The sequence below is a fragment of the Bombus vosnesenskii genome, unplaced genomic scaffold (genome assembly GCF_011952255.1).
Source record: "Bombus vosnesenskii isolate JDL3184/JDL3185 unplaced genomic scaffold, Bvos_JDL3184-5_v1.1 scf7180000013267, whole genome shotgun sequence".
In the NCBI taxonomy this organism is placed as follows: domain Eukaryota; kingdom Metazoa; phylum Arthropoda; class Insecta; order Hymenoptera; family Apidae; genus Bombus; species Bombus vosnesenskii.
The window spans coordinates 972758-987055 of NW_022882927.1; the positions used below are offsets into that span (position 1 = coordinate 972758).

The 14298-nt window shown below is 37.6% G+C and overlaps 4 protein-coding genes across 7 annotated transcripts in view; 3 read left to right on the plus strand and 1 right to left on the minus strand.

Moving 5' to 3' along the window:
- Window positions 1–222: 222 nt before the first annotated feature.
- LOC117230721 lies at window positions 223–3321 on the minus strand. Its single transcript, XM_033488436.1, has one exon. The coding sequence runs from the start codon at window positions 3278–3280 to the stop codon at window positions 413–415; it is 2868 nt and encodes a 955-aa protein (XP_033344327.1). The 5' UTR covers window positions 3281–3321; the 3' UTR covers window positions 223–412.
- LOC117230724 lies at window positions 3316–6009 on the plus strand. Its single transcript, XM_033488441.1, has 3 exons — window positions 3316–4074; window positions 4286–4497; window positions 4597–6009. Exons 1-3 carry the CDS (start codon window positions 3987–3989, stop codon window positions 5278–5280), a joined length of 984 nt encoding a protein of 327 aa, XP_033344332.1. The 5' UTR covers window positions 3316–3986; the 3' UTR covers window positions 5281–6009.
- LOC117230726 (myosin light chain alkali) lies at window positions 5780–10040 on the plus strand. 4 transcript variants are annotated; one of them, XM_033488444.1, is made up of 6 exons: window positions 5780–6008; window positions 6349–6376; window positions 7350–7658; window positions 7896–7982; window positions 8367–8434; window positions 9387–10025. In XM_033488444.1, the coding sequence occupies exons 1-5, from the start codon at window positions 6006–6008 to the stop codon at window positions 8396–8398; spliced, it is 459 nt and encodes a 152-aa protein (XP_033344335.1). In that variant the 5' UTR covers window positions 5780–6005; the 3' UTR covers window positions 8399–8434; window positions 9387–10025. The 4 variants fall into 4 exon arrangements, with proteins under 4 accessions (XP_033344335.1, XP_033344334.1, XP_033344336.1 ...); XM_033488443.1 differs by lacking the exon at window positions 8367–8434; XM_033488446.1 differs by lacking the exons at window positions 5780–6008; window positions 6349–6376 and adding an exon at window positions 6953–7071 and having other exon boundaries at window positions 9387–10040.
- A 591-nt stretch (window positions 10041–10631) lies between these two features.
- The window catches only part of LOC117230720 (microtubule-associated protein tau), a 31933-nt gene continuing 28266 nt past the window's right edge, over window positions 10632–14298 (plus strand). Inside the window, exon 1 of the mRNA XM_033488433.1 lies at window positions 10632–10967. Within this exon, the coding sequence (XP_033344324.1) occupies window positions 10944–10967 (24 nt within the window). The 5' untranslated portion in view covers window positions 10632–10943. The remainder of the gene's footprint in view (window positions 10968–14298) is intronic.

The window sequence follows — 14298 nt, forward strand, 5'->3', positions numbered from 1 at the left end:
CCACCCTTTCCACACGGTTCCCCTACCAACCCATTTACCCACCTAGCCCACCTTGCATCAACCAAATCTTTCACTTTGGGATCAACCGATCTAGCTTATTCGGTACGCTACACCTAAAACCAACTTCGTACCAGTCTGCTACAAGCATTATGCATCTTGAAACATTACTGTTTCTTCGAATTTTAGGGACTCTAATGCTAAGAAAATAGAGCACGCGAGTCGTTTAATTTCTTATATGTCAAATTTTATTCAGCAATGTCAAGAGTTTGGTGGAAATTTATAAAAAGTAGAGTTACGGAAATTGTATGCAAAAAAGAACAAAAATGAAGTACGAAAGAAATGGCGAGAGGGAACTGTGAAGGAGATGGTAATCGGATTACGTAGAAGCGAAATTGAAAGCATGCAAGACTGCTTATTCAGCTTGATTAGAGGCTACTTCAATATCACAAACGTCATCATTTCGAACTTTAATAACTTCACTGGCTCTCTTAAGGGTGTCAAGCTGCTCTTTCTCCGTGGATAGTAGCTGCCTCCTACTGAGACACCTCTCGACGTCTGCGAGTGTTATGTCCATCTCGAACACGATCTCGTTGCTGCACTTTCTTCTTTCGTGCTTCGCCTCTTCGAAGGGAGTGGAGGTGATCTCTATACATATTTCCGCACTGCCGTCGTCTTCGTCGGTTATTCTTTTCACTTTACTGTTAATGACTTTGCAAATATCGCGCCAAAGATTTTTTTTGTTGGGATGTAAGTCTTCGACGAATCGTTGAAAGCTTTGCCAATCCATCTCTTCTGTACTTTCGAGAACTTTCCGATAAAGCAACAATATGTCCTTCGTATTGTTTGCGTACCTTCTATCGTCGTGTATCAGATTTTTTAACGATGATTCGTCGTAAATGATTCGCCGGGTAATACTTGGAGGGATATTAGGAAATAAACTATTTCCAAAAGAACCCGAAGATTTAGTACTTCCACGTAACTCTTTGGATTTCATGGATTTTATGGACTTAAGACTTTTAAAGGAATCGAATAAGTGCTTCCTAAGACGTTTCTCGCTTCCGTGTATGTCAATATGTTTCGATGTATTTATTTTATCTTTTATCGAGTCTCTACTATTCCACAGCTTGAAACTACCACTGATTATATTTGATATAGTCCGTTTATCCGAATGATGGTGTTTGGTTTTATTCTTCGACGACGATTTGTACGTTTTCTTCGCATTATAATCTTCTGGATTACGTTGTCCATCGATAGACGTCTCTGTACAGTAAATTGATTTTTCATTAGCCCAGAATGCACGAGGTTCTACGTTTAACACAATCGTAGAAGGTTTCGAAGTATCCGAGTTTTTATACGTTTCATCTTGAATACAATTAGCACTTTGGGGAACTTTTACCCATTCACGTATCATGTTCTCGGCAGACGAGGAACTAACAACTGTAGTATTACTTTCATTAGCCTGTACCAACATACGAGATGCTGTAATACAATTTTCTAACGAATCATCTTCTATTAAACACGTTAGACTTCTAAATTGTTTCATATTTCTAATAGGATCGACGCGTTTGGGATGTTTCAAATGCTTTTGAGAATCGATGCAGGAGATTCTTGGGCTTTTCTCGCTATTCCTTTCGATCATATTCGATGCCATCAATTTGTCGAGTATTAAAAATTCTGAATTTAAGCACGGATCGTAATTCCGTGCATTGTGTAGAACGAAACTGCGTCTATTGATAGGTTGTCTAGAATGTACGTACGTTCTCTCATCTAATTGCGAAACCAATTCTTTCTTCCTTCCCTCTATTGATTCGGGACACTCTCGTGCCAAGTACGTCACTTCATTAGCAGACGAAGTTATGTCGTTCATGACGTTGTTTGGTTGGTTCTGTTTACTCTCTGTGCTTTGTCTGCTATTTAAAGATGTATAATTTTGCGATACCGAGTCATCAATACGGGATTTCGGATGTTCATACAGAATGTCTCTTAAAACCTTCTCATTACACTCGTTGAAATTTAGCTGATCTTTGTCCGACGTTTGCCAATCGTCCAGTTTATTTCTCGATACGGACTTTTCTTTATAGTCTACGGGATTGAAATATCTACCGTGCAAAGAATTATTTGTAAAATCGACAGTGAGATCGTTTTTAATTTTATCTTTTTCCTCGAAGTTACAGTTAGCTTCCGCTTGTAGTTGATTTCTAGTCGTTGCTTTAACGATTTTTTTGATAGCCGATGGCTTTTCCATTTGCGAATTTTTAAATCGATCGGGTAACTCCGTTTTACTTGTTTCTAATATTCTAGTGTTTATCGCGTTACGAACAGAACGTGTCTCTTGAATCGTGTTATCGTGTTCGCGTTCAGCTACCATAGTTTCGATGCGTTGAGGAGCATTTATGTGGAAATTATTTTCCCGTTTCACAGTTAGATTTACCTCCCTCGAGCCATAAATTTTTCCATTATCTACTTGCTCTTTGCAAGTCGAACGATTTTCATTCTTTTGCATACTGCGATATTTTTCAACGCGTTTCGTCCTTTGTTCCTTTTTGGGATTAATTCTCCTTATTTGTCGATAGGTTCTCGGGTCATCGTCGCCACTGCTGGTTACGTCTGAAAACATTTGCGTACTTAAAAAGTAGGAGGTGTTAGGTGGTGATGTTCGCGATTCGACAGAAATATTTGCTGGTTTAGTGCAGCTTATCACTCCGCAATGTTCGCAGATTTTCATCGACGGATCGTTCGACAGAATTTCTCCCAACGTTTCGTTGCTACATCGGCGTATCAAAGATTGTAGCTTGACTATGATATCGCGAAATCGAGACATGGATGATAAAGAATTTTTAGGAGACGATTCTTCCAACGAGTTGCAAATTTTGTAGATAGCACCCAATTCGATTAACGGGCCAACATGATCTATGTCCTTGCAAACCTGATCATTCATTTTGCCAAAAACTTTGTTTATCGATTTCTCCATATCGGAATTACACGCGTAATATCTTAAGAGCAAATCGATATCGAATGGTTTGTCCGCGTTTCTAAACGAATCTACCCTTTGTTTGGAAGATGGAAAGCTTCTGATGTTTGACTTCAAGTTCGTGGAATATGGAACGTTCCTTTGCATGTACGAATTATTATTTTGAACGTACGAATGGGTAACCTTTAAACTATCGCATTCGTGAATTGTGCTCAGAGTTTTTATGGAATATTTGTGAGCAGCGTCGAAAGTTGGAGTTTCCGCAACAGGTTCGAAGATTCGTACTTCTATGTACTTATTTTGATCCATCTTTTGTGGACACGTTCGTTTTTCGATACTAGCGGGTTGTGCTCTTATCGCTACTTTGACTCGTAAAAGATCGGTATATCCCTTTTACGTTATAGTTAATAATACAATCCATTTTATGACATTCATTGCATGCAAATTTGACGAAGATTCGAGTAATATGTACGAATTTTCCTTTAAAACGTTTGATAAGCGAGTGTTTATTTATTTTTTAGTACTTTAATCCGATTCAGTTCGAAGTTGAGGTTACATCGGCAATTCTATCGTAATACAAACAGGGTTTTAAAATTTTAAAGATCAAGTCTATTGATAGATTATTAATATTGACTTATACGTTTAATTTAATGAAATACTTAATAAAAAAAAAGATCATTCTATAAATTAAGCGGGCAACACCTTGCTTTTTTGGTGCCAAACTGAAAATAAACGTTCAACGTCTTCTGACATTTTCCGGAACACGTGCAAACATTTCATAAGTTCACTTTAGGGTGTCGGTAACCCTATACAAATTTCGTACTTGATTCATGTTTGAACTTATTATTAATCGATTTACCAAATAAACTGCTAAACAAATAGAGTAAATTTTAAAAATAAAAATAAACGTACACCGCACCTAGCAAAATTCAAGTGCATACATATTTGCCATGCGTATAGAAAATCTGACGATCATTTCCGACAGCTACGATTTCAGTTCTCTGTCGAGTTGATAATGCCTCAAATTATGGTCGAAGCCTTTGCAAGAAGTTTAATCGACAAGATAATGTTGGAAGCTTTTGACGTGGTTGACACAAATGATCGTAAGCAGTTATCATCTTATACAGGCAATATTTGTTTAAATCTTATTTTATCCTATATATAGATACGATATGCGAAATCTTGCATATTAGGTTTCGGTAATTGCTTTCCTTTTCGTGCTAGAATAAACGTGTTTAACTTGTAGCTCATTATTTTCATTATTAGCGGAATTAATGTTAACAAATTGAAATTATTGAACAATAATGTTGTCAGAAAAATTACAAATGCTGGATCATCAACAAGAATCTGCTGGCAATCAATCGCAGATCAGACGAACAATGCTGCAAATACAAGATCGTTTGAGCGTAGATCGCAACGAACCGGAAACCACAGAATTAATAGAAAAGATGGTGCTTGGTTTACGTAATCTGCAAATCGGAGATTCTACTTCCGTACCTTATCACATATCCAAATTAGAAAAACAGGTAAATGGAAATAGCATTGTGAAAAGTGATTCTGGGGTTGGCGATAAGAAAATAATTATTCTCTAAGTGGTTCTTTCTAACGTTCAATTCATTAAACAGGTAAAACACGTTGTACGCAACATCGAAAATGTTTCACACGCTGCAGAGCCGACCAATTTTGTGGAAATGCACACGACTCAAGGTCAGGGTGATGTGCATCAAATAGTGCACGATGCTGTTATCGAAACCACAACAGATCCAACGTGCACTCGTCTGGAGAAGGAACTTGAAAACTCGAACGAAGCGACTAGAGTATCTATCAATTTACTTTACCAAATGATCGAGGAACTTGAAACGAAAATGGAAGAATCCGAGCAAAGGAAAGAAGATGTATCGGAAACTGTTAGCAAAGAAAAGATCGAGGTTTGGGAGGAAACGGAAGAACAGTTTATAAGAAGCATCGAAAGTATCGATGATCCTGATCAGAATAACATCGATTATGTACCCGATAACGACGTTAGGAGCAACGTATGTGATTTTGCGTACGAAGAAATTACATCTTCGTTCGTCGCATCATCAACGCCTTTCACGAAGAATGCCTCATTGGAGGACGTAACAATCGAGGAAATTGCGTCCTCGGCCCTATCTGATCAGGAGGAAGGTCGTTCGTTGGAAGATAAAACGTCCAGTAAAACGAAGAAAATGACTCACAATGAAACACAATCGGAAGAGCGGAAGAGAAAGGGTATTTTAAGTAGAACACGGAAATTATTGCGAACCATTTTTGGCCGTCGGAAGAAATGAGTCAAACGTCGGCTCGACGTTCAAATTCTTTCCTCGACGGAGTTATGGAACGATCGGATGTACAACATCTAAATATCCACTTGTAAACCTAGTTTTTAAGAGAGAAATGCGCTGGTTGTTCGCGTCGAGTTGATAAAAATAACTCCCTAGTTTAGCCATCAGCTGGCCACGCGTCCGGTATAGTCTACGTACGCCAAGCTCTTACGAAGTTATACGAGACGTGAAATAAATTCCACGCGTTCCTAGGAACACCGCGGAGGAAAAGATGTATCTTAAAAATTTTATACAATACAGTAACTTTTTTGGTAATCACGTGTATCTTTGATTTATCGGACGATTGCTTGACATAAAAGGCGAAAATCGGCGATATTAAGGGCGCGATGGGTATACGAGATCGAAGGCCGTCCAGCGTGTATTTTTGTTTGTCGCATGTACTCTGCGTTGCAGATCTGGCAGCCATGACATACGAACGGTATCACCGAAAACCATTTATCGTAACAAGGAAGCACAGCTTCTAAACCGCGTTGTCTCTCGAACTGTTTTTGGACCGCAGCGTTGCCAATACCCTCTTCGTCCGAACCGAGCTTTTCGAGCTGGTTCTCCTTGTAATTCGCGTGATCACTGCGCCATCTACAGAAATAAAATAAATAAATTTGGTAACACCCGATACCACTTCTGGTTCACGCTCCGTTCGATTAACATCTAGCAGTACCAGACACGTTACAATGGTAAGCTCTTGATTTTCTCTTCCAATTTTCGATATACGACGAAAATTTTATCCATAAATCCATCGTTTAATTTAGTTTAATTTAGTTTCCACTCTTTCTTGGTATTCTTAAAGTTTCTTTTGACACTTTTAAAGGATATATGTTTTTAATTATTTAATAATTTAGTTATGTCGTTATTGAGAATTCCTTTAATAGAAACTTTGCTACGATGTATTTTATATCGATAGATTTCCCATTAAAATGTTTTGTATTTCGATATAATTTTTATAAATAATAACGATAATAAATAGTATTGCGTGATAACTTGTGAATATTTAATGATATCTTTTTTGCATTACAGGCAGACCTCAGTGCAAAGGACGTCGAAAGTGAGTAAAACATATGGAAAATACTTGGTTTTTGTGTACGTGTTTGAAATTACCTGTGCAATAGAAATAATAGGCAGGATTTTAAGGAATAGCAAATACAACCAACTATAAGATACATTTTAAATTAACAGTGAACTATCGAGTGAATACCGCGAGTAATTTTATGTGTGAGGAAACGCAGGAAAAAGTGAGGGAAATTCTCTGCGAAGGGTAATTTAAAGATCGAAGAAAAATGTGTTTATGACGCGATATTTCCAAGAATATAAAATATTGTCGTAGATCGAAGAACATGATATTCCTCGTTAAACAAGTTACGCGATAATCGATTTCTCACCACGATATATATTATATTTAAAGCGCGTTAAACTTATGGCTGCAAGGGAAACGGCACGTTTAAAATTCGTTTGAATTATTCCGTAATTATGTTTGGCATTCACGATACGGTTCTAAATGTAAGTAGTAAGACGGTAACTCGATGTACCGCGTGAAAAATGTTACGTAATCGTTAGTATTCGGTAAAACGGAGGTGTAATCACCCCGAACGGGAAGCGCCATTTCAAAAATAGTTAGTACCGTGTTCTTATATGGCTCGGCGGGGGTAATCTGACCCACTACTACTTCCACCAGTAGGTTCTTGAATCGGTCGCTGGGTGGGAGCCGCTCAGTCTCAAAATAGAACAATATTTTTGAACCAGGTACGCACGAACAGCCACGCTTCAGCTGATATTAACCCAGATTTCACTTAGCATATACCTGCGTTCTTAATTTAAAATCGACATTGACATTTTTTTAATCACGAAGCAAAATATTTTTTTTCCAATAACTGCCGCCTGTCAAGTAAACCTACCTATCACTCTTTAAATATCAAAAGGTCCTATAATCCATCGAAAAAAATTTTAGAATGGACACTCGGAAGAACGATCATGAGCGATACGTAATAAGATTTTCTTTGTTTCCTTTCTTTATCAAACAGAGGCAGAATTTGCCTTTTCCATTTACGATGCGGATGGCTCGATGACTCTCGATGCCGTCAACCTTGGTGACGTACTTCGGGCCCTCAACCTGAATCCTACAAACGCCAGCATAGAAAAACTTGGAGGAACGAAAAAGAAGGGCGAGAAGTTGCTGAAGCTCGACGAATTCTTACCGATCTACAGCCAGTGTAAAAAGGACAAGGATCAGGGATGCTACGAAGATTTTCTCGAATGTTTGAAACTATACGATAAACAGGAAAATGGAACTATGATGGCTGCTGAACTTTCACACACACTGCTTGCGCTCGGTATTATAATCATCCTATATTTCATCATCGTCGACTAGAGAAAAATATTACTCGTAGGCGTATAAAAATAGTTTAAAATCTGTATATTTTTAACGATATCAAGGAAGTTAGTAACACGAATAGAAGTTTCAAAGTATTTTACCGCTTTTCCGGCCGCTTAACATCTTTAACAAACACAAAGAGAGTAACTTCAGATTTATCTTTTAACGCACAATTCTATTTTGTATAATCTTTTAGGTGAGAAATTAACCGACGCGGAAGTAGAGGAAGTACTGAAGGATTGTATGGACCCAGAAGATGATGAAGGTTTCATCCCCTATGATCGTAAGTATCGATTCGTCACAATGAAATATATGCATCTCGCGAAATAGAAGTTGAAAAGAAGCGTGTTTTATACGAGCTGCATCAGTGAGTTACATTAATATAGAGCATCGCTAGATTAAAGAAGAGCAGCAGCGAACAATAAAATATGCGTTTGTTTAACGGTTCGTTCTACCAGTAGACGTTGATATTATAGTAGAAAATTTAAAAAAAAGATTGTCCCCTTTGTATTTTCCCATTGTACAGTGTTTAGTAGCTTAGTCCTGTAGAGTATTTTTATATAGCTGCCCAAAATGTCCAGGAAGTCAGAGGAATCGAACGATCGTTCGGGCCCCGTTTCTTGTTTTCCCTACCGTTTAACATTTCCACGTGTTTTGTGTTCTGCAGCATTCTTGAAGAAGATGATGGTGCTATTGTAAACAAACCAGACGTCAATATCACAAATTTCGCCTTTCGTAAGTACACCCTGTAGCGTAACGTGCATCTCCATGAGTTTTCTGTCTTTCCTCCTTATTCTTTCGTTTCTTCTTTGCCTCTTTTCACCTATGTATTAACACAATTTTCTGCCTCCTATTTGACTACGCACATGTCACATTTTATAGGACGCAACGAATCTACGTGGCAGGGATGCTGAAATCGATAACCTGCTTCTCGTACAGCAACACGTACAAAAGCTTAAGATGTATTCATGCACGAGATCCGTGACTCAAGACACTCGGTAGTGTCGTTGGCGTGGATTTCAGAAAACGATGCTCAACCTTAATCGTTTCCTCGAGTTCTCGTCGATTACAAGACGACAAGAAGACGGTTTCAAACTATATTTGACTATCGTACTGTAATTTGTCATACTATTTTATACTATCTTATGTGTCTAAAACATTAGATATGCACAGATAGATGTACATTTTAGGCAAATTAGATATACATAGAACGATCTAGACGTTTGATATTTATTTGTGTCACGGATTTCTCTGCATCAAAAGAAAGCACTGTTTCGATCATGCCGTTTCGTTTCGACAACATTAACTCTGTTATTAATTATCTACGCTACTTCTATCAATGAAGGCGTTCATTTGTTATTTAAGTTACAGAAGCTTTCTATTAATATTAATGAACAACGAGAGATTCACAAGTGTATATATAAATCATCGCAATATATCCGGGAAATTTTACGTGCCCACAGGACATTTCGAGCTTGGAAAATTGACACAAAAATTACAAAATGCGATATAGCATTTTCTGTGGCATCATGAAATTATGTTTGCACATGAAATTATTCTAATATTTATTGTATATTTTAAATGGCTCATATATGTGTATTCGGCACCAAGTTTGATTGACATAGCGGTACACCAGATCCGTATTTTCTTTAGAATAAGATGTTAATATCGATTGTCTTGTTTCTAGCGTTCCTTCGTAGATTGTGCGAGAAAGACAGCGAATGAAGTGGCAACGCGGCAACCATTATGCGGTATTCATCCTTCGGTGAACTTCGCGTCAACGAGGAACATGTTCATTCTTCATACTTATCGTCTTACTCATCCCCTGTTAAAAAATCTCCTGGCGCTTAGGCGCTCCACGCTTCTCATAATTCTGCACAGAACGGCGAAATACAATTCGAATCGCTCTTATCGTCATTAGGATCTTTTGTAAAAAATGAAAAGAAAGAACAGGATAAAATAAAACCTTTTAATATAAAATAAATTCATCAAAGGGAAAGATGATATGAAATACCAATCACGTCTGTTTGATTTGGTTGAATGTAACGTTGTATAAGGTATATGTATTTATAATAAGAACGATGTATAATATCTTAATATATGCATACTAACGCTGAAACAAACCGAGTGAAGAGATCGGTGTTATTTTACTTCTTATCGTATTAATTTAATGAATTATGCCCTTCGTAGAACGAGGAGTGTGAAAAGTTTCACGCCGTTGACAGTCTTCCAGGGAAGTTTGAAAAGTATTTGCCGATTTGTACATCTACGTTATATTTTCACACGTTCGGATGATATAATTATAATGTAAATAAAATCATAAAAACATGTTTTGTACAAATCCAAAACGTCTATGTTTTTATATAAATTATAGATCTATGATATCATTCAATTATCGGATTATCGTCTGATTATTATTGAAAAATCATCAAATTGGCAGTCAGCAAGTCATTCTATCTAGTACTGGTATAATTTTATTTTATTCGGAAAATTTCATGAACTTAGTCCAACAATTCCTACCACGTGCTCTACATCCTACCTATTTGAAAATGTTTATAATAACATTCATAATCATCTAAAAATATCTATGATAATTTTAGTCTACTACTTATTTCTACTACTATCTTTTTAGTTAAAATATAACATTGATTTTGAACAAAGACAAATTTGAGGGAACGGAGAAACTGTAAATTTCAAGTTTCTGTACACTTTTAACCATACGACGAACAATTTAAAAATTGAATCGATAATTTGTTAACTGAATCGAACCATGAATGATAAACATCGTTTTCGGTGGCGAGAAAACGAGGGGTGGCGATGTATTTGGCGGAAGGGTGAGTGCGCGATACTCGAACCGCATTCGCTGTCTGTTCGCTACGCGACACGGAGCACCTGAGAATCGTACGAACGGCAAGAGGTTCGTAAACGCTCGGCGATTTCCGATGGCGAGGCGTGGGGCCTTCGGGTGATCCCGGAAGGCCGGCGGTCGAGCCAGTCAGTTCAAACGCGTCGCAAGTGTCGCGCGTTCCTCGACTTTCATCGTATCTCATTGAATCGCGCATCTCCTTTCGTTGTTTCGCGCGTATTACGGCGTGACGAGCAGTGCGTGGAAGTCGACCACTGCGAATACCAAGAATTCTCGCCTAACCCTAAAGAGAACGACCCTCAGTATCGTTGACCGAGAAGATGACGGATGTACAAGTGAATTCGAACAACGACGACACCGCCAGCAACTTGCAACAGAATGACGACGTCATGCAGCGAACAGGTTGGTGTTCATTATGCGCGCGATTCTCTATGTAACGCTATTTTCATGAGCCAGCTCGAACGCCGGAACACGATGAAGATCATTGGTGGAACATCAGTTTCGCCATCTTGTTGAATATATACACTGTCAGAAAATTACATTCTCTTCCATAATATTTTTAACCTGATTCATCATACACATATTCGTTAGTATTACTGCTACTATTGTTAAAAGATTCGATTTATCCGAGAAGGAAACCATTCAAGAATATGGTTTATCTATTTTATGTTAAAAGGTATGTTTGTTTTTCATTGGTTAGGGGTGTGCGTTTATGGATTATTTCAAGGGATTTGAACGATAAAGGGAAACGGGTTGCGGCGGACATGTTTACCCTGGAATTCTTTTTGTTATAGAATGACACACGATTATTATTGGTTTATGGTATAATTCGCCGGATTGATCGATCGTGTTGAAGTGCCGAAAATATACTCGGTTAATTATTGAAACGTATCCAAATGCAAAAAAGATTCTAAGGAATTTCTGTAACAAAGATAATAACTGAGATTTAGATAAATCCAAAGGCAATGATAATATAACATATCTATTGGTTAAAAGATAATATACGCTTGTTATGATAAAGTCTGTAATATTAAAACAAAATGTTTGGCTGTGATTAATATAAAAGCATGGATTAGGATAGGCAGGTTATCTTTTCTCTCGGTTTAATAAAATTTGATGTTTCGTTTTATTAAAAATCCTATAAAAGGCATCGTTCATTTTCTCGATTATATCTACACATAGCGTTGTATCTACCAACTATATCTGTAATACTAATCGCAGAATTAAGAGACACTCCAACATGCACATGTTTACTGTTGAAGACTGTACAGTGGCCTCGGTGTCCGGGGGCATTAGACTCAAAGCGATGAGAAAACCCGGCACATAATATTGAATCGTAAGACTGGGAAGTCTTTTAGATGCTGATTAATTTAATGCAGCGTGTTGTCAGGCGCCCATGCATAATTAATTCTACATCTTGTGCTCGATTTACGCGAATCAAGATAATCGTGGTCTACCATTGTTGTTCGTTGTGCAAAGTCTGTGCGAAGTCTATGCGAAGTCGCTTTAAGAGGAAACAGGCAACAAGGGAAAATCTTTCGGCACATTATTTCAGAATGCAAATGTTTTAAAAATCATATAACGGGAGTTTAAAGTCGCGTATCGAGGTAAATCTTCGTGTTAGATTCGAAGTAACAATGGAACGCTCATCGCGAAGCATTATTAATATCTACATAGAAAATTGGTAATGAGAAACGAAAAGTTTGTCATCGTGAGGTTCTCTTAATGGATCTTGAAATGAACGTACATCACGCGAATGTCACATTGCCATTCAACTCGCTAAGTTAATTCGGGAAATTGTCGTGACTGTGACTATTGCAAATTACTAATTTAGGCATCGTTGCATCACCGCCATCAACAGGGCGAAAAAATCCACTCAGAGGAAGGCTATATCGTGTGTCAATTAGGAAATTGCCGAACGTCAATGAAATAACGATGTTTCGTGGGTGTATAATTGTGGAATTAACCGGGCTCACCTTCGATGATCAGCTTGAAACCTTAATCGAATGACCCTCTCTTGATGTTCAAATGGAGTAACACTTTGGTCGGACTGGCATCCGCAATTTGTGCCACACTTCCGGAGAACTTGCAATACGAAGAGAGTCCTACGGTTATCCCGGCTGTTATTTCCAATGTCTGTGTACAAAACGTTCACACGCCCGTTATACTTCCAACAACCCGATTATTTTTCACGAATATATCAACATTATCGTCATAGTCTTCTATTGTCATAAACTTCTAAAGGAAAAAAAAGAACTTCTTAACAAGCGTTTAGACAATTTTTTTGCGCTCTTAGCGCGCAGTTTCTTACAAATAATAGATACAAATAATATACATTTTCTCGAATAAACCTCTACAAACGATCAGACTAAAATGAATGGTTTGTTAGGTTTTACGCGCATGACTAATACGCGAGTACCTATCGTTACACGAATGCTTATCGTTACACGAGTAGGGGGCCAAGGTCCTTCTCGTTACCCATGTCCCGCTTTACGCCCTGCCGTGCATCGTAATTATTAGAACGATTTGCATCGTACTCTCCAGTGTCGAATGTTTATGCAAGAATATTATCCGTATCGATCCTAGTCATCTTTTTCTTAATTAACATGCTTCATAAATGTATTACAAATGTACGAAGAATACAACTTTGCTTCAGTAATGAAATGGAATAAAGTTTCTCATAAACATCAATCTCTGGAATGCATAATCGACAATTTCTTGCACTTTCGATATTGCAACAATGGTTTCCTCCAGATTTAAATGCTCTAGAAGACGTATCAGACCCGCACGTATCCCAGTAATCTGACAACAATATGTTCTTGCATATACAACTTTTAAGTCTTTAGTCATTAAGTAGAGCTAACTGTGCGAGCAAACAACAAAGTTCACACTTTATTAATCTCGACCAACAAGTCGTTAAATAACGACTGAAATTTCATCCATTCCAAGCAGCTTTGATTTCATATAAAAACAATAATATCAAGTTTGCGATAAATACTATACAAAAAATTTTTTTCTTGGAAAAAAAGCAGGATTTTTCGCAATGCAGATACAGATTCAAACCTATCCTCTTAAAGATACACGCGCGAAACGATGAAACTTAATGGTCTATTAATCAAAGAGCCAGAAATAATCAAAAAAAATAATGTAATATCAGCCTTTTGCTTGTCTTTAATAACAATTTATGTGTTACTCTTAAAAAGACATTCCGTTTTAGCATTGGATTCGCCGAATACTCCGCGCGATATTTTTGACGCAGAAACCTCGGTTTCCATAGGTTGCAACCTTTAAAGTATTTTAGAAAATAGGAAAGGAGAAAAAACTTTACAAAGGCCAATAAAAATCAATTGCATCCTCGTTGTTTGTTACCCTTGATCTCGGCGAGATATAGACACAGGTATATCGAATTACGAAACTGTACAAGTTGCCGATGAAAATATCGGACTAACTACTTTATTGTATAGTATATAGTGTATAGTACATAGTGTCCCGCACGAAATATTGACCAAACTCTCCTGGTAAAACGCAACCACCTGCAATTTCGTGTAATTTCATCGTGTTTGCACGTGATTAGCCGCGTTTAACTTATTAACGAGAGCAATTTCTCCGTGACCTATCGTTTAGATTTATTGAAAGTCAATGGACGATCCATTGAGAGTAGAGTTCACTGACCGGCAAAGTTCTTTGAATCTACCGACGATGAATACTAGGAAAAATGGGAGAAGCCCTCGAC